Below are 19,963 nucleotides of genomic sequence, written 5' to 3'. Positions count from 1 at the left end.
AACCTGTCTAGGTATTTTATCGAAGGCAGCTTCAATATCAAAAATGCAGGCAATCACTTCTTGACTGTTATTAATAGCTCCGGCGATGTGGGTATGAAGGAGGACGAGGTTATCGCTTGTGGAACGATGTCGGCGAAAACCGGATTGTTCTTTAGGTAAAATTTGGTGTTTGTCAATAAACCATAAAAGACGTCTGTTTATCATCTTTTCCATTAATTTGCACATGGTGCAAGTGAGAGAAATCGGTCTATAGGACTGAGGAAAGATTGGTGTTTGGCCATGTTTTAGGACAGGTATAATTACGGATGTGTTCCATTGAGAAGGAAATATTTGAGAAGACCAGATAGAGTTATATATGTCTAACAGGAAAGTGAGGCAGCGGTTGGGTAGGTTTTTAAGAAAAATATAAGGGATATCATCAGGGCCGGCAGAAGTATTTTTGCATGAGGATAAAGCAGATGTAAGTTCAGAAAGTGAGAAAGGAGAATTAATATTGTCGATATCTTGTAAGTGCTGTGAAGTGAGGTTGTAGGAGAGCGGTTCTTGTGTAGAGGATGAAATTAGGGGTTTGAGTTTGTTGTGAAATTGTTCCTCAAATGTATTAGCCAGGGTATTGCAAATAATTTGGCTGTTGCTAGAAGAAGTGCTGTTAGAGATTAAATGGGTAATTTTGGTGTTAGTTTTTTGTCCCTGAACTTGTCGGATTTTTTTCCACATTTGGGAGGGATTTGTGTTATCATTCAAAGACGATACATAGTTATGCCAGGATGTTTTCTTGCTCTGTTTGACAACGTATTTGGCTTTGGCTTTCAGCTTTTTATACTTAATTAGATTTTCAGGACTTTTATGTTTGCGGTATTGATTGAGCGCAGTCTTTGATTGTCGAATTGCGAGTTCACATTGAGAGTTCCACCAAGGAACAACTTTATGTCGGGAGCTAATTGTAGTTTTGCCAATATGAGTTAATGCTGCTTTAATTATGGCATCTGAGAATAGTTTTATGGAATCATCGATATTATTAGAGTTAGGTAATTTACATATTAGGGATTCCGATTTTTTGGAGAACTCTGGCCAATTAGCCTTGTTGAAGCGCCAATAACTTCTCACTGAAACTTGGTCGTAGGTGTTGTCACGTATAATTATAGGGAAATGGTTGCTGTCGTGAAGGTCGTCCGCTGTTTGCCAGGATAATTTGGGGGCCGATTTGGGATCACATATGCTTAGATCGATGGCAGAAAAAGCACCTGAAGCAATGTTAAAGTGGGTGTGTGATCCCGTATTAAGGATACATGAACTAGTGCAATCAAGAATATTTTCAACAACTTTACCACGTCCGAATGTACGCGAGGAGCCCCACATAGTGTTGTGGGCGTTGAAGTCTCCTACAATTATATAGGGTTGGGGGAGTTGGTATACTAAATCAAGAAGTTCTTCTTCCTTTAGAATGTAGTCAGGAGGGATGTATATAGAGCATATTGTAAGTTTGTTAGGGCAGTAAGTAGTGATGGCGACGGCTTCGAGATTGGTAGTCAGAGGAAGAAGAGTGGAGTAATGGTCTTTAGAAGCAAATATAGATGCACCTCCACTAGCTCTGGAGCAGACAGATCTGATGTAATGATACCCTTCAAAATCTTTGAGTGTATGGAGATTAGTTGACGTGAAGTTAGTTTCCTGTAAGCAAATGAAGGTGGGGTTGTGGAGAGATATCAGTAGCTGTAGACGTTCTAAGCGCGGATAATATCCGTCGCAATTCCATTGAATTATAGTGAATATAAAAGTTATAAATTAAGGCAGGTCGGTTTTGTCTAAGGATGGGTCACTGTCATTAGAGCTAACAGATGCAAGACTAACAGTGTCAATAACATCATTTAGATTCATCGTAGCCTTAATTTTTTTTTGTAGGCGAGTTATACGATTTTTAAGTGATCTATCAGAGATATTATGGTATATTTGTTTAAGGTCATCAAGAAGGGCGTTAATGTTCGTAGTAAATTGGTATGCTTCAGCTAAGGGGTCATGGCAGTCGAAAGAATTTTCCAAGAAAGCAATTAGTTGTAGCGAGTTAATTGAAAAGGATGATGGGTTTGCTGCTATAAGATTTTCTATGATTAAGCGGGCAGACGGGCTGATACTGGCTGATGGTTTTGTATCTTTGGTTTTCGATTTTTTTTTAGGGGCTGATTTGGGGGCCCGGAAGGAGGTGTCATCGAGGGAATGTGGATCTATTGGAGTGTGAGTAGTAGGATCTGAAATGGCAATTACAGGGGGAGAATCGAGGCTTGAGTCAGTTGAATGGGCTCTTTTCAGGAGGGCGATAGTAGGAGGTGTAGGTTGAGGTTGATCTAAAGGTAGAGGTGTGATGTTGGATAAATTGTCGGAGGCAGAATTTGGGTCAGAAGTGTGAGAGGTGCCGGAAGGTGCGGTGGGGCTATTGTTGGTGGATTCATTAGGTACTTGGGCGAAACGGGGGTGGGTAGTGGTATCCGGTGGGTTTTGGCAGGTTTCAGCCGTATGTCCGGCTTTTTGGCAAAGGAAACATTCTAGTTTGTCTGATGTAACGAAGATTCGGAAGGAAGTGTTTTCAAAATGTATTAATACGGAGGTTTGTATTTCGAAATTGTCTTTATCTGGTATTACGTAGATAGACCGTCGAAAACTTAATATATGGGAATAATCTTCATCGGGTGAGCCTGTACGAATCTGAGATACAGGTGAGGCTAGTTGCAGACCAAGTTCGTTTTTTAATGCCTGCTCGATAAGTTGATTTGGAATCGATGGACATACATTAGATATTAACAATCTTTTAGTTGGGGAAATGAGTCTGCGGATGTGGACAATTTCATTTTTAACGGAAACGGTGGGATTGTTTTTAAGAAGAATATCGACGTCAGAAATAGAAGCAAGAAAGATGCAAATGCGTTGGTTAGATATGCGGGAAGCGTGGGTAATACGCTTTGGTGTTACGATTTCACCGATCGCCTTAATGTAATCGAAGAGAGCTGTATCCGGAAGAGCATTTAATACTATTGCTTGCTTTCTGCTAGGATATGATGTGGTCGCCGGTGTAGGTTTTGTTGTTTTTGATGTGGTAACAGCTGCGTAGCTTGGAGCGGTGGGTTGAAGAAGCATTTTTAAATATTCTGGATGCCAAAATATTTAATGAAAATCAGGCGCAATGCCTGGCCTATTTATTGTGTTTGTATCAATTATAAAGTTTACATACCAAGTTGTTTCACAAAAAACTTTTCACTTTCAATAATTACTTGATAACAAAACACATTAACTGACAAGTTTTTTTATAAGAAATACTATTTGAAGAAGCCGAGGTGTTGACTCGTTGGCTTTTCGAATAGGAATAGGAACTGAAACCTTAGATTTAAATATGAAGTCATGATATAAATATAAAGTTGATAATTTATAGAACAGTTGTAATTCAGATTTTGAATAATGTAATTACTATCATTGAGTTTAGTATTGTAAACAAGTTAGTTTTTGAATTAAATGATTTAAACGAAGTGTACGAATACTTAAGTGATTAAATAGTGTACTTTATTTAGTCGAATATTCAATTAGTATTAAAAATAAACAAAAAAAATTACTTATTCTCTTATTCTCCCAATCTCCTAAAACTATCATCAACCATCAGATTCACAGCCATAATCACTGTCGTCCCTATCCTCATTTGGATGGTTAATTATAACAGGATTAACTGCTTCGATGCGACCTTCACGGATCCACCATTCTTCAATTAAGTCTTCACATTTTTTTACACTTTTTCCCCAAATTTCAGGAGTGGTAATATCCAATGCTTGTTGCCATGTTTCCAAGACTGCCTCGTCACTGCAACCCTTGTATCCAATATGGTTATCACAATATGTTTTGCATATCCCCTAAATTATATTCAATTGGATTGAATTGGCAACGATGGGGCGGTAGTCTTAACACACGATGTCCAAAGCTATGTATAAGTTCGTCTACTATATATATATTTTTGGTTGTGCATGACTTTTAGATAACGTTAGTAATTGAAGCTTAAAACAGTATTAAGGAAATGTAATATTTTTATTTGTTAACCATTCTTTTATTTTATCTACGGTCCAGGTGTTTGTTGGTTGCTTATTTAAAATTTCCGAATGGTACGCAGCATTATCTAGTACTATAACGGATGGTTCATGTAAACTTGGCAACAGTTTTTCTTTCAACCATTTCACAAACATCTCCGTATACATATTGCCACGATAATCGGCTGATTTTGATTTTGAGAGAAAACACAAGATCTGCTCCCTCAATAAAACCATGTTTTCCACCTGCATGCACTATAATATATCTCTTTCCATCGTTATCGATGTGTTTATGGATTTTATGCTCTCGTCCTGCCAAATTCGTTTGATACCGCCTTTAGCAAAAATCCATGTTTCGTCTAAATATACGAAGGAAAAACATTATTTTTTAAATTTGTTATAATTTCTTAAAAATTCTATTCTTTTGTGAACGACACTAGCTCTTTCACACAAAGCCTTTCTATTGTCTTTCTTTTTGAACTTAAAGCCAATCTGTCTTAAAACACTCCAGAGACTTGTCCTGGAAATTTTAAATATATTTCTGTCTTTTAATTTTTGTAGCACAGAATCTAAAGAAACATGTTCTTTCTTTTCACGCATTTTATATATTGTCTCACGGATTTCAAATTTGCAACCTTCGGGAAGATCTATAGTCTTTAGTTGTCGACGAGATTTATATTGTGCGACATTTTGTTCACTTTGTCCACTTTTTTTTGCTTTTTGCAAAACCGACTTTAGTTTTGTTTCACTAATACAGAGTGCATCACACACACGTTTATGTACGGACTGAACAGGTTTCAAAGGGCCCCCTACATTAAATATAAAGTTGTCTACATCTAAAACACGTCTCGGCATTTTTGGCTTCAATAAACAAATACACAAATAAACTCTTTTTTAACGGACACCTCTCTTCACCGGAAACCCCTATACGGACGGTTTTTAAAATTAAAATCAGTCGTCGATATATGAAACTGTATGTAAATTTTCGTTTCTTTTTAATATCTGTAACGACTCGGTACTTTAACTATCAATAGCCGGTATGTTATACCCGTTACTTTCGGAACTTTTAAGAGTACATCCACTCAAAGCAAACAAATATTCAAAACTAACAAAGTGAAATATTATATAAATTCTTTTTCTGGTTTATGAACCATCGTTCTGCCAATTTCTGTACATTTATATTAAAAATAGTACATTTATTTTTATTACAGTTGTAGTACCTTATAAAGTAATAAAATAGTTTAATATCAAAGAAACCCGGCACGCCTCTTTAGTGTATACATTTCACCGAAATCCAACCCAAATGTCTGATGAACACATTTGCGTAAAAATGAGCGTTTGCGTAAAATTTTTTGTTATTTTCGAATTAAATTTCACAATAAATTTTGCGTCTATCTGAACATCTATTAACTGAAATAATTTTATTTCAAATGTCATACTAACAGTAGATCCTTTTTATTGGAATAATAATTAGACCAATTTACTTTCATATTTCTACTTGCACAGTAAAATTCGTTGTCGCAATAATCCCAAACAGTCGTATACTCGTGAAATAACCTATACACCCGATAAAACAAAAATGACATTTTTTTATTGCTCCAACCAACAGAGAGGTAATTTCAAATACGTTAACATGACAGGATGCTAACAAGGTTTCAAAAACACCTCTATCAATAATGTAGATCTCATCTTTGCATTAAACTGTGAGAAAACACGCAATTTTTAAATAATATATTTTTTATTAATTTAATAAGTTTGTAGCTTGAGGGAAGTATGGTAAGGAAGATCTATGGGATATTAATGACTCACAGGAGTCCCATGTATTGTAGTCTACAGAACTGTGTTATCTACAGTGTTATTTGAAATTGGACGTACAAGATGTCATTGTTCGATTTTAAATCTTGAGTTGCTGCCAATTTAAGGACTTCCTATTAATTATATTTGCAGTTTGCTTGGGCAAAGAAATTATGTTTCTAAAAATCATTATTATATAGTTTTTAGTGTCAAAATAACCTACATGAATAGTTTAGGATCTTTTAAACCAATTATTAGAAATAGAAAATCTTTTCATTTGTGCCAAATGAACTTTTAACCCGAATCCCTGTCAAGCCTGAAAAATTGCTTATTTTATAATTGCCATGTGAACAAACTGCTTAAATAACATTCATTATAACATATGTTACATAGTAAAAGAAATAAACGACTGACCTTCGTATAACCAATCAGGTACTCCATGACTAACAACACCTGGTACAGCGGTATGAGTCACCCTATATCCAGTATGTGATGTTGGCGTTTTTCTATAAAAAATATTGTAGTCTTGAACCATAACCAGAGCATGACCTTTTGGTGCCCATTGTGCAAGGAGTAAAAAAGGATGGTCGTCATCTTCTGGTATAGGGCGCAATGGAAAGTCGTTCCTGGAACAAAAGAAAAAGTTAAATTTTGCTAATAAAAAATGGTATATTTTAATTTACAATTATTGTACAAAAAAAATGTTCATTAATTTTAGTTAAATTGGTTACTAATCCTTGAAGGTGATATAGAAATCTGTTATAAAATTTATTTCTTCGGACTTGACCAAAGGCAGTTCATCGAAGAAAGCTAGCTTACAAAAACTCATCTACTAAAAATTAAAGAAAAGATTTTGCATCACAATTCTTTTAACCTTCTAGTAAACAATTTTATAAATGTGGAATAAATAAATAAAAATTAAGAAATAGGTCATTATATATATACCATTATGTTATATGGACATATAGAGATTTATTATCTTTCTTTCTTTCTCCCATTCCTTTTACCCTATCAGGGTGTCGTATTTGGGCTAGCTATTTTAATTTCCATTTACCCACCTCTTCCATTCTTCTCGTTTTCCTGCCATTATTTTCAATTCCTCGAGTGATTTTTGTTTAAGTTTTCCCGCCTCTACTATTTGCTGTATCCATTTTTTTCTTGGTCTGCCTTTTTTTTTCTCTTTCCGATGTTTTTTGTTTCATAAATTTTTCTTGTTATTCTATTGGATTGCATCCTCATCAGATGCTCATACCAGTTTACTTGTCTCTTTGCTATTTTGTTCATTGTCGGTTCCTGGTTGGCCATTCTCCTAATAGTCTCGTTGCTTAATCTATCCCATTTTGTCTTTCCATTTATCCTTCTTAGATGTCTCATCTCCATTGCGTTTATTCTTTTCGATTTCCACTTATGGCGATTTGGGGAAATCCAAACGTGTAAAATAAACTTATTTTAAACTTAAATTGTGACCTATTCGCATTAAAAGTAGTAATTACATGTAGAGCTAAGTGACTATATCATCTTTGTTGTCGTTGTTAGTTGCTTTTTTATCTTACATCAAGTAAGTATAGCAGCGTCTCTTTTTGTTCAGGAGAGAGCGAGTGGGGAATTTGAACGCGATAGAGAGACAGATCGAATAACCGCAAAAGATGTTAAGCCTACCACTCACGTCCCAACGGCGCAGTACGATTTTGTCGAATACGAACATTTATAATTGCGATTACATCCAGATAGTTTTAATTCCCTTTTGTAACATGTTCGAAAATTATTAATTTGTTTTTTAACCATCTCTCAACAAGACACAAGACACTCTTGGTCTTCACAAATGTCACAGAAATTTCTTAAAAACTTCTAGCTATAAGACATTTTTGAAATTTACCAGCAAATGATTTTTTTGCAGTCGTACGATTTTGTCGTCATAATACACACGATCAAATTTACGACCCAACCAACTCTGTCGTACTACTGACTTGTTTGTCGCCGTTTGTCAAGATGTTTGAATTGAAGCAATTATACATAACAATAAATTAAAACCACATAGGCAGAATGGAGGAGACGAATAAATAAAAACTAAATCTAAAGCACAGAAATTACACATATTTGAAAATTGTGGACGTCAAATATGCGTCAAATATATGTTCGTCTCAAACTTTAACGTTTCTTAACTCCAAAACGGCTGTTATAAAGTTTTTGTATTTTTTTGTCACTTCCGATATACTAGACTGATAAAATGATACAGAGATTTCCATTGAGCGCAGTACGCCTTTATCTTCTTCTTTGTATGTCTTGCTTGTTTTCAAGCTTTGGCTATCATCGTATTAACAAACTGGTGAAACGTTTCTCGACAACAGCTAGGTACGACAATTATTTAATGTTATGCAGCCAGGACAGTTGTTTTATTCCAACCCAGCGTTTTTTTTTATTTTGCGCTGAATAGTCAACCGGAATAAGCGATATTTAGGTCCTCTCATTACTGAGGCATTGGACCATTCTCATTTTGATGATGTTGATTCAATTCTCGTTTTTTTTTATGGTCTCTAGCACACGTCCATAAAATTCTGAACATGCTACGGTAACACCACGCTCAAACGCGTGGTACGCAAACGTACAATTTTGTAGCATTCGACAAAATTGTACTGCGGCGTTGGAACGTGAGTGGCGGGCTTTATCGTCACTGGTCATTGCTGGCATGCTTAGTCTATGTTAATACATATATACGTCTATATTTCAAAAAACTTTTGACAAAGTGGAGCTCAGTTACTGAGACTGCTTTGTCAAATTACCGTGTATGGTTGAAGCGTACAGGAACAAGGGTAAAATTGTTTTATTAAAATGGGTGTTCTGGTCAGGCAACATTTCGTGCGCTTCGTTCATTTTATGGTCAGCATGATCGTCATAAAGAGGAATATTCGCAGTGTGGTAAATAAATTTGAGTCCACTGGTTTAGTAAACAATTAACTAACACTCGATAAGTTATTGGAATGCAAGATCTGGCGAAAACATCTACCCTGCCGTAAGAGTGTGCAAGAGAATCCGAGGAGGTCAATTTCAAGTCGCTTATAAGAACTCAGCCTTTCACAGACCACAACTTAACAAATTTTGCATCATGACTTAGGCTTGGACGTGTACAACATTTAACTGACACAGAAGTTGAAGAAAAAATATATAAAACACAAATAAAAAAAAATTTTTGTTTTTTTTTAATTTATATAAATGATAAAATAATCAATTAAGTTATATATAAATAAGTAACCAGTGTACATCTTTCAAATCTTATTTCTATTTGACATACCCTGTAATTTTTTTCGTCTTTCGGTTTTGAAATCTATGTTTATCTTCAAAAGTATTAACTTTATTTAGAGGGAAACCTAGTACTATTTAAAAGACAATTTAATAATTTTTTTGAATAAAATTATAAACTACAGGGTGTTTTATTTAAAACAATTGACTTACTGGGGGTTAAAGTTTACAGAAATGGCGGATCATTTGTGTGCACCCTGCATTTAGAAATTCTATTTCAATGTAAATTCCTAAAAGAAAGTTAGATTCTTTTTGCGGGCAAAGAATTTGAAAACATGATGATTGTAAATGGTTGAGGTATTAACTTTCTGTCAAAATTTTTGAAAAAAGATGAATAGCTCAAAGATATAAGTTTTAACTATGGATCCTTTTACAAATTGTATCTATAATCTTATGCAGAATCTAAAAATACAATAATGCACAGGGTGTTCCATTTAAAAAACAAAGTTATCGTTCACTTCCGGTATAACCGAAAGTAGCATATCTGTCAAAATATTTTCTTTAAGTTCATGTACATTAATTTCTCAGAAATTTAAAACACATTGTATTTTATGTCACTATCGGAAATTACCATAGATATTATTTAGAATTTGATAAAAAAAATTTTAAGTGAGCCATGACTGAATTGTTTAAAACTGACAGTTCACTATAATTATTTATGTATAAACTTACTAAATAAATAATGTTATTTTTATTATGAATAAAATGGTATATGATCTAGATACTGGCGAGAATGTAATAAAAATGCGTTATTATCAGTAAAAATCATAGACAATCTCCAACAGGAAGCATTGAATGATTGGAAGATCGGTTTTACTGCATTGGTTCAGTTAGGTATGAAAAACATGAACAAACAAAAAGTACTGTCAGAGGAAAACGAAATAAATGTAATTCTGGCAGTTACTGAAAATCCAAATACAAGTAGGTATACTAAGTATTTTCAAAGAAAAAAAAAACTAACTTACTACTCGGTGCAAAGAATTCTTGCAAAAAACAGAATGCACCCTTATCATATTCAATTGCACCAAAAATGAATTCAGAAAAATTTTGAAAAGATAATCTTTTCAAAACTGAACTGGTGGCTACCCAGATCACCAAAATTTAATAAAATTGACCTATTTTTTTGGGGTTACTGACGTTAAGAATGAAGTTTATAAAATACCTCCAACAACAACGAATGAGATGAAAGATAGAATACGAGTTACATGGTACGAAAGTCCGGACCTGGCAGAATCGCAACCAACACCTGCGGCTTACTCTGCAGTTTCCCCAGAAGTTGTCGTATTGTTTCTTTGTTATTTGCATTGTAAAAATTATTATTATTCTTGGTCTTGTTCAGTTTAGATGCATTAAAATTGTAGCTTAGAAATAGAAATATTTTTTAAAAACAAATTTCGTTTTTTGAAATTTAAAATTGGCGCAGTCAGTAGGATTTGTGCGAGTCGCGAAACTGTGAATTTCATATCTATCGGAAAGCAGACTTTTTCGGGACTTTGGTGTTTTAACGCCTTAAGTGCAAATCCAAAGAACATTCCGTTTAGTGGAAAGCAGCCCCCATTGGAAAGCAGCCCTTCAGTGACAGCAGTCCTTCATTTGGGTGGACGAATTTGGAGAAGTAGTTGGCAAAGACTATCGAGGTGAGTGCCAAGTTCCTTCTTGCCTTCCTTATTTATTTTTCATAAATTCGGAAGATAGCTTGTTAAGACATTGTTTATTAGACGATATTTTCATTTTATGATTGACCCTGATTCCTTGGTAGAATCTCTTAAGAATCTAAAGATTAACTTTAAAGGTAGGAAGAATAAAGATAATAAAAATAGTAAAATGGCAACTAACCAAACTGTTCACGCTAATCAAGCGACGGCAACGCCGACGCCGACGTTCGAACGTCGTCCCATTAATTGGGAACTATTTAAGTCAAAAATTTTAAATATTAGACCTTATGATGGAGATACTAATACTTTAAATAAATTTATTTATCTTTGCGATAACTTAATTATTACATATAGAGCATATAATGACCAAGAATTAAATGATCACATTTTTGAATGTATTCAAGGAAAACTTATAGGAAAAGCTGAGCTTATGGTAGGAAATAGGGTAGAATTAAATAATTGGGCACTTTTAAAAGCCGCGCTTATACAATGTTTTTCTGATAAACGTAATTTACAATCCTTAACACAAGAACTTACTAGAACTAGGCCACAAAGAAATGAAAATTTAATAGAATTTGGAAATAGATTACAATTGTTAGTAAGTAATATAGTACAAAGAATTAGCAATGATACTAATCTTGATGTAAATCAAAAGGCTGTTTTCATACAATTTTGCGAAAATACAGCACTAAACACTTTTATTACGGGTTGACCGGCACATTAAAAAATAATATGCATTTAAAAGCACCAGCTTCTTTAGAACACGCCATAGCTTATGTAAATGAATTTGAGAATTTCGAGAAATTTTATTCAAGTAATAATGACAATAAGTCGCACCAAAATAAAGGCAATTTCAGAAATCAGAATTTCCCTAATCCAAACAGGCAATTTTATAATCCCATGAATAATCAATATTTTCAAACAAATTCTTCTATTCCCCAAAATCCAAACTTTAATACAAATAATAATTATCCCCAAAATTTCCAATGGCCTCGCCAACCTATTAATGTACAGCCTCAACAGCTACCCCCTAAAAGACTCCCCAACTAACTCAGAAGTCTTTAGACCTTCCCGAAATACGAATGTTTTCAGACCTAATCGAACTCCCCAACATCGCGCCCCAAATCCGGAACCGATGAATATTTCCACAAATTCTAGATTCCCTTCAACGTTCAACAGAAGAACAAATAATTTTAATAGAAACTATTTTCAAAATAATGGGCAAAAGCCGAATATTATAGTTGAAGAATTATATAATAATGATTACGATAGACAAGAATGCGAACAGACGCATAGCGACGTCGACGCAGATATCCATTCCGGTGAGCAAGTAGATTTAGATTATTTTCCTCAGAATTTTCAGGAAACCACCTCAGAAAACCAAATAACTTAATCGAATTAAATTTAACCTCTAATAACCCTTTACCTTACATCACTACTTCTAATCCTCCATTAAAATTATTAATTGATACTGGTAGTACGAAATCAATCTTAAAACCCAGTACTGCTGAACAATTTTATTCAGATTGCATATATTCTTCAAACGTTTCGATTTCTACGTCTCTTGGCACGAAAGATATCAAATACCAAGCAGCCATACCGGCGTTCCAAGAATTTAATCGAAACAACATACTGCACTACATATTATATGACTTTCATGAGTTTTATGATGGCTTGGTCGGGGTTAATGACCTATTATCCATGAAGCTTAACATTGATTTTAATAATAAATGTCTCGTTAGCAGAGACCCAATAATCCTTTTTGAATTTAAAAAACCATCAGACATAAAGTTTGAAATATCTGTTGGCCCTTATGAGAAGATTAGAAAAGAAGTCCCTGTGACCGTACCGAACGGTGAAATATTAAATGATAAGATAATTTTAGGTGATATGTATGTACCAGAAATGCTAACTGTAGCAAATGATGGTTTAGCTTTAGTAGAATTTGTCAATGAAACTAATAAAAATTTATCTATAACTTTATTAAAACCCATAAACGCTTATCCATACGATTCTAACGTTTATCAATGTTATAAATTTGAATTTCCTAATAGACAAAATAATTATAAAATAGATAAAATGCAAATCCAAAATCTTATTAGAACGGATCATATGAACACGGAAGAAAAATCCGAAATTATTAAATTATGTTCGCAATATAAAGATATATTTTTGAAACCCGGTGGACCCACTTACATTTACGTCAAAAGTAAAACATGTTATTAAAACAACCGACTAGGAACCTGTACATGTAAAGTCGTACAGATACCCTTATGTTCACAAGGAAGAAATTAAAAAGCAAATTGACAAAATGTTAGACGACGGAATTATTAGAGCCAATAATAGTCCCTGGGGCTCCCCACTTTGGATAGTAAAGAAGAAACTCGATTCTTCCAATCAACAAAAATTTCGCTGTGTTACAGGTTATAGGAAACTTAATAATATAACCATTAGTGATCGATATCCGATACCCAATATTACCGAAATATTGGACAAATTAGGACGAGCACAATATTTTACTACTCTTGACTTAGCTAGCGGTTTTCATCAAATCGAGATGAGCCCCTGCTCCATAGAAAAAATAGCATTTAGTGTTAATAATGGACACTACGAATTTTCAAGAATGCCTTTTGGCTTAAAAAACGCACCATCCACCTTCCAAAGGGTAATGGATGAAATATTAAAGGATTTACAAAACAAAATCTGTATGGTATATATGGACGATATAATTATTTTTAGCACAAGCCTCCAAGAGCACATTCAAAACTTAAAATTAGTGTTTGCAAAATTAAAAGATGCACAATTAAAAATACAAATTGATAAATGCGAATTCCTTAGAAAGGAAGTTGAATTTTTAGGGCATATAGTGACCCCAGACGGAGTTAAGCCCAATCCAAAAAAGATTAGAGCGATTAAAAATTTTCCTACCCCTCGTACGCAGAAAGAAATAAAGTCATTCTTAGGTTTATTAGGATACTATAGAAAATTCATTATTGCGGCTATAACTAAACCTATGACCATGTGTTTAAAAAAGGATCAGAACGTTATCCACAACAAAGAATTCTTAGACTGTTTTAATATTTGTAAAAATCTTTTGACTTCAGAACCTATTTTAGCTTATCCCGACTTTAACAAAAATTTTCAATTAATAACTGATGCTTCTAATTATGCAGTTGGCAGCGTTCTCATGCAAGATAACCATCCTATATGCTACGCCACTGTAGTAAATCTACAAGAAACCATTATCGAGCACATCATGGAGAACCAGATCTTAATAATCCCATCCAGTACTGTCAAATTAATCTCAAAATGTGAGTCCAATTCGTTTTTGGAAATAAAAGAACCTTCGTTAATAGAAATCCCGCCAAAATGTGAAATAGAAGTTGGATCCTTAAAATTTTCAAACAATCCACGAATCCAATCTGGAAAAATCATAATATTACCAAAACTAGAAAATTTCTCGACTGAAAAGATAAATTATCAAGTAACCAATTTGAGCAAAATCGATAGGGAAGGACTATACGAAATTAACAGAATTACCAGAAATCTTTCACCAGTAGAAGAAATTGGCTTTCCAACTACACCCATTATCAGCACCGGTTCAGTCATCTTATCTTTATTAATACTAATCGTTATAATTTACATCATCACCAGATACCGGAAGTATTGCAAAAATAAGAGGGTTCCTGACGAAATTCCATTGGTAGAAAGATGTCCCCAAAATTTGGAATCCAAAAATACCTCCGTTATTTTTTCCTCTTAAGGACGGAGGAGTTACATGGTACGAAAGTCCAGACCTGGCATAATCGCAACCAACACCTGCGGATTACTCTGCAGTTTCCCCAGAAGTTGTCGTATTGTTTCTTTGTTATTTGCATTGTAAAAATTATTATTATTCTTGGTCTTGTTCAGTTTAGATGCATTAAAATTGTAGCTTAGAAATAAAAATATTTTTTAAAAACAAATTTCATTTTTTGAAATTTAAAATTTACGAAATGTATTTCGATGTGTTAGTGTAGAAATGCTTCGTAATATAAGTGAATCATTCAATGACCGTTTTCAGGCGTGCATAAATATTTTAGGAGGTCATTTTAAACACCTTATGTAATTAAATATTTGTGTTTGTGTTGTTTTTTGTAACATGTATCAATAGTAAATTGTTTTTTTTATTTGTTACATTGTTACGTTCATTATTAATAATAATCAGTAAGAGTGAACTGTCAGTTTTAGATTGACTCATGACTTACTTAAAATTTGTAAAAATTTAGACACCTTATTGATAATTTGCTTGGAAAAATGAAAATATCTCAAAAACTAATATACTTAGAGATAGGGAATATTTATTAAAAATTAAAGTATGGTAATTTTTCTTTTACCTAGTAACATAAAATATGTTCTATTAAAAATTTCTGAGAAAATACTCGTCAGACCCGAGCTTATGCAAAATTAATCATAGAGTAATTTTATTAATTTCTGATCAGAATGACTTCCAAATATGTTATCGAAACAATTTTTACAAGTTTTTTTTTTTCTTAAATATAAAAAAAAATATATGTACACATATGTGACCGTTGGGTTCATACAACACTATATTAACATGCGTACATTTTACTCGTCATTGTATTAGAGGTAATAAAAAAGAAACATTTTTAGCTAAGTAGTGTTTACTCTAGAAAAAGTAATACAAAAAAAGATTCTACAGCATCTAAATATTAAAAAAAGGTAGATTCATTTTGAATAAAATTTCAGAAAGCATTTTCAATATGGCATTAAAACCTAATGTACACATCTGTGAGCAAATTTTTTTGATTACTGATAACTTTGCAGAAAATAAAAATTAAATAATACTGTACAATCTATCTTGTAAATTAATCCTTAGAAAACGATACAACCAGATTTATTTTTTTCGATGACTGACTTTACAAGAAATTTAATAAGATTTTCCTCGTAAAGTATCCATTTTCTAAACGTCCTCAAAACACAAACTTTGCAGTTCAACTAATTGCCAGGTATTGGTATCAATTTAAAGTATTTCTTACGTATGTGGCGCCAAATTCAACTTAAGAAACGTACAATGAAAAATATGAATTTTGATTAATTTGTACACATATTATGTGTACGCGTGGCCGATGAGGATATACTTGCGTTTGGACTCACCCTGTGTTCGATATAAAGAAAATTAGCAATATCAATAATTTTTGAAATTTTTGATAATTAATAAAAAAATGTGGCGGCAACAGATAATTCTTATTGTACTTCTATTTAATTGTACAGTGAGTTAAGATCTTTCGCGCAGCAGTTTCCAAAACTACAATTGCCATTTGGATCGCCAACCTTCGAAAGGAGACGGCGCAATGAGAAGAAGTGAGTTAAACTTCTAACGATTTTCATAGAAAATTGGTTATAACTTTGTAAATACTCTATACGACATAATAAAACTTTGTACTGTTGTGATGAGATCGTGAAAAAAATTTCGAATATAAAATAAAATAGCGTCTGCCACTAAGTTATAGAACACCCTGTAATATTCTAACTAATTATGTGATATGAACCTCAAAGTTGCCCATTTTTGTTATTACCCTTTATTGCTATGTATTATTATAGCGGATCTACTCAGCTCTACTACACTAACCAATTACACTGTATATATATATATATATATATATATATATATATATATATATATATATATATATATATATATATATGTTTGTTTTGAGGTTTCCGCGGGAGCTATATGTGCTGTCACTATTTTTCCGGGTTTGACTCCGCGTTGTAAAATGCTGGTTTTCTTGAAAACCATTGTTTTGGCGACGTTTCGGCAAGGTCTCACTTGCCATTCTTAAGCCTGGTGGATCTACTTCTCGTCGTTACTCGTACTAATCTCGTACTAGACCAGTACTAATCGATTGAACCAGATTGAACGAATTTAAAACGGAACATACGAAATCAATGTATTTCGGCTCAACTCCGCTCTAGGTGGTTGGCCAACAAAAGGTTGTCAAATAATTATATTATAAAAATCCAATACTTCAGCGGGCTGCTGGATTCTGAATTCATTCAAGAACACGTCAAAACTCCACCCAAATAGGTTGCCTCGAATCACTGTGAAAACTAGAACACTAGAAAACTAGACACAAGCAGTTATTATGCTGTCAAACCACTTATCGCTTCCTTATAGTCCAAGAGATAGAGCCGAAATTTTGAACTGATCAGTAATATGACATTTCTCTATTGGAATATATTCATTGTAACTGGGTTAAGACTTTGCCTTACAGGCGGACGCCCATCGTGGTACAGGGGGTGGCTATACAGGGATAAAGTTGTAATTTTTTTCAGAAAAATTAACGATCGATAATATGGCTGAAAATTTGCCCAGAGTAAGATCTTGGTATAACCAGACGAAATCCCAAAGGGCGGACGCGAGAGTGGATACATAAGGGCTGGCGGACAGGGGTGAAATTGCAATTTTTTGGGGAAATATGTCCGCCATTTTCATGTCTCATTTTTTAGCCCCTAAAAACTCTAAATCCAAAAGGGCGGACAGCTGGGTTGGTACAGAGAGCCATAAAACGGGGTCAAATGTACCACTTGCCTGCGCATTTTAGGTCTCGGTAACAATTTTCAAACTGATTTTATTATGATATTTTTATACCGATTGATTTAAAAATTTGTATGCTCACTTCTGTTACTATTCTGAGAAGCGTCAAGTAGAGTTTTCCTCAAAATTTTCCAAAAAAATTTCCGTAAATGAAAATTTTCGTAATTTTTTGAGGTAAAATCTAATTTATAGAATCCTTTTGATTTTCTGTAAGTTATACCATGATTTTTTTCCAAAAATTTTCAAACAATTTTTCCGATAAGAAAAAAAATTAGAAAAACTTTTCTAAAACATTTGATAAAACTCTACGTCATCGTCTGAATCTTTTATAGAATATTTTGTAGTTTTAAAATGATATTATGATAATGTTTTTTTTTTCAAACTAAAGTCATATTTACTTTACAAATCACATTTTTTTCTTAAATATAAATATTTTACGAAATAATTTTTAATTGAATAAATGTTTGATATTTGATATTTTATTAAATTAAAGTAATTTTATAATGTTAACTATTAAATATTTTTGGTATAACAAATAGTCTTCTTCTTCTTTTTCTTCTAATGGCGCTACAACCCTTTGTGAGTCTTGGCCTGCTTAACAATGTTCTTCCATTCTGCCCTGTCGGATACTTTCTATTACTATAACAAATAGTAATTTTACTTATTTTTTATTACAATAAAAAGGTTTTTAAATTTATATTGCATAAATAATGGTTGTTCAGATATAAGAAAAATTTGATTTATTATTACATTAATAATCAAATACAAAATATATTATTTCTATTTATCAATAGGTACAATTCAATTTGTAGAATTCCTTTAACATTTTACAAATAATTATTAATAAAAATCAATTTAATAGTGGAATTATCAATTTTTTAAGTTTTGAAATTTACTTTGTACTTAGATATTTTCAATATTTTTTTTAACTTTTAAATTGATTGAATTTTTTTTTTCATTAGTTAATTATAATTTTACAAATTCTGTTTGGACATTAATTTTGCATCATTATTATTTTAAAATATTAAAATAATAATGATGCGCATTCCATTTAGATCAGTAATTCTAGACGCATGCGCTAAATGTAATAAGTATCAAGATGCTTTTATCCAACTTGGTGAAACTGACTTCGATTGTAATGAAGTTTTTGAAACCTTAGAAACTTTTATATGTCACTTATATGGAACAGGACTGATGAGAACAATTCCAAAAAGAAAAGTAAACGATGTCAGATTTTCACTATTTAACCGGCAGTATAAGTTGCATGATATGAACGAGCCTTTTAAAAAAAACTAAAAAATTTCGATGCTTCAAGCTTACCACCATGTCAAGATGAATTACACCAACATCTACTGCGAGCCCATTATATTTCAAATATTTGGACAAATGCTCATAAAAAAGTACCAACAGAATTGATTGTTGAAGAACATGGTTGGGAGTTTGAAGATGAAACATATAAATTCAAATGGTTTAGTGGACCTTAGATGCCAGAATAAATTCGAGAAGTAGTGATTGAAAATGAAGCAGATAATGAATGTGATATTATTGAAAGTGAAAGTAACGAAGATGATGAATGTGATGACATCAGTGAGAGTGAGAAAAATGACGAAATTTTTAAAGTTTTTCTAAATTTTTTTTTTTCTTATCGGAAAAATTGTTTAAAAATTTTTGGAAAAATTCATGGTATAACTGACAGAAGATTCTAAAAGGATTCTATAAATTAGATTTTACCTCAAAAAATTACAAAAATTTTCATTTACGGAATTTTTTTTGGAAAATTTTGAGGAAAACTCTACTTGACGCTTTTCAGAATAGTAACAGTAGTGAGCATACAAATTTTCAAATCAATCGATATAAAAATATAATAAAATCAGTTTGAAAATTGTTACCGAGACCTAAAATGCGCAGGCAAGTGGTACATTTGACCCCGTCTTATGGCTCTCTGTACCAACCCAGCTGTCCGCTCTTTAGGATTTAGAGTTTTTAGGGGCTAAATAATGAGCCATGAAAATGGCGGACATATAACATATCGTTAATTTTTCCCCAAAAAATTGCAATTTCATCCCTGTCCGCCACCCCTTATGTATCCACACTCGCGTCCGCCCTTTGGGATTACGTCTAGTTATACCAAGATCTTACTCTGGGCAAATTTTCAGCCATATTATCGATCGTTAATTTTTCCGAAAAAAATTACAACTTCATCCCTGTATAGTCACCCCCTGTACCACGAGGGGCGTCCGCCTGTAAGGCAAAGTCTTAACCCAGTTACAATGAATATATTCCAATAGAGAAATGTCATATTACTGATCAGTTCAAAATTTCGGCTCTATCTCTCCGACTATTAGGCAAGCTCCTCTTTCCTTTAAAGGAGACAGATAGTTGAACGATATTTTATACAATGTCTATCACCGGGTATGGATTTATTTTTGTCCAAGTTTTATATTGGTCCACTATTTCAAATGCAGTTCAAACAGACATATATTAAATTGTATGTTCCGTTTTAAATTCGTTCAATCTGTATGTTAGTAACTAGTTCGATGCTGTATTTCTCGCAC

The 19,963-nt window shown here is 33.0% G+C and overlaps 1 protein-coding gene across 2 annotated transcripts in view; it reads right to left on the bottom strand.

Annotated features, from left to right (window-relative positions):
• Dpp10 (Dipeptidyl peptidase 10) overlaps positions 1-19,963 on the bottom strand; it is a 429,429-nt gene that overhangs the window by 164,224 nt on the left and 245,242 nt on the right. For both annotated transcript variants that reach the window (XM_072523345.1, XM_072523344.1), the window contains exon 5: positions 6,270-6,481. In XM_072523345.1, the coding sequence (XP_072379446.1) occupies positions 6,270-6,481 (212 nt within the window). The remainder of the gene's footprint in view (positions 1-6,269; positions 6,482-19,963) is intronic.

Source organism: Diabrotica undecimpunctata, chromosome 2, assembly GCF_040954645.1.
Source record: "Diabrotica undecimpunctata isolate CICGRU chromosome 2, icDiaUnde3, whole genome shotgun sequence".
In the NCBI taxonomy this organism is placed as follows: domain Eukaryota; kingdom Metazoa; phylum Arthropoda; class Insecta; order Coleoptera; family Chrysomelidae; genus Diabrotica; species Diabrotica undecimpunctata.
Note: the sequence above shows the minus strand (reverse complement) of the source record. Positions and strands in the feature narration are given on the sequence as shown.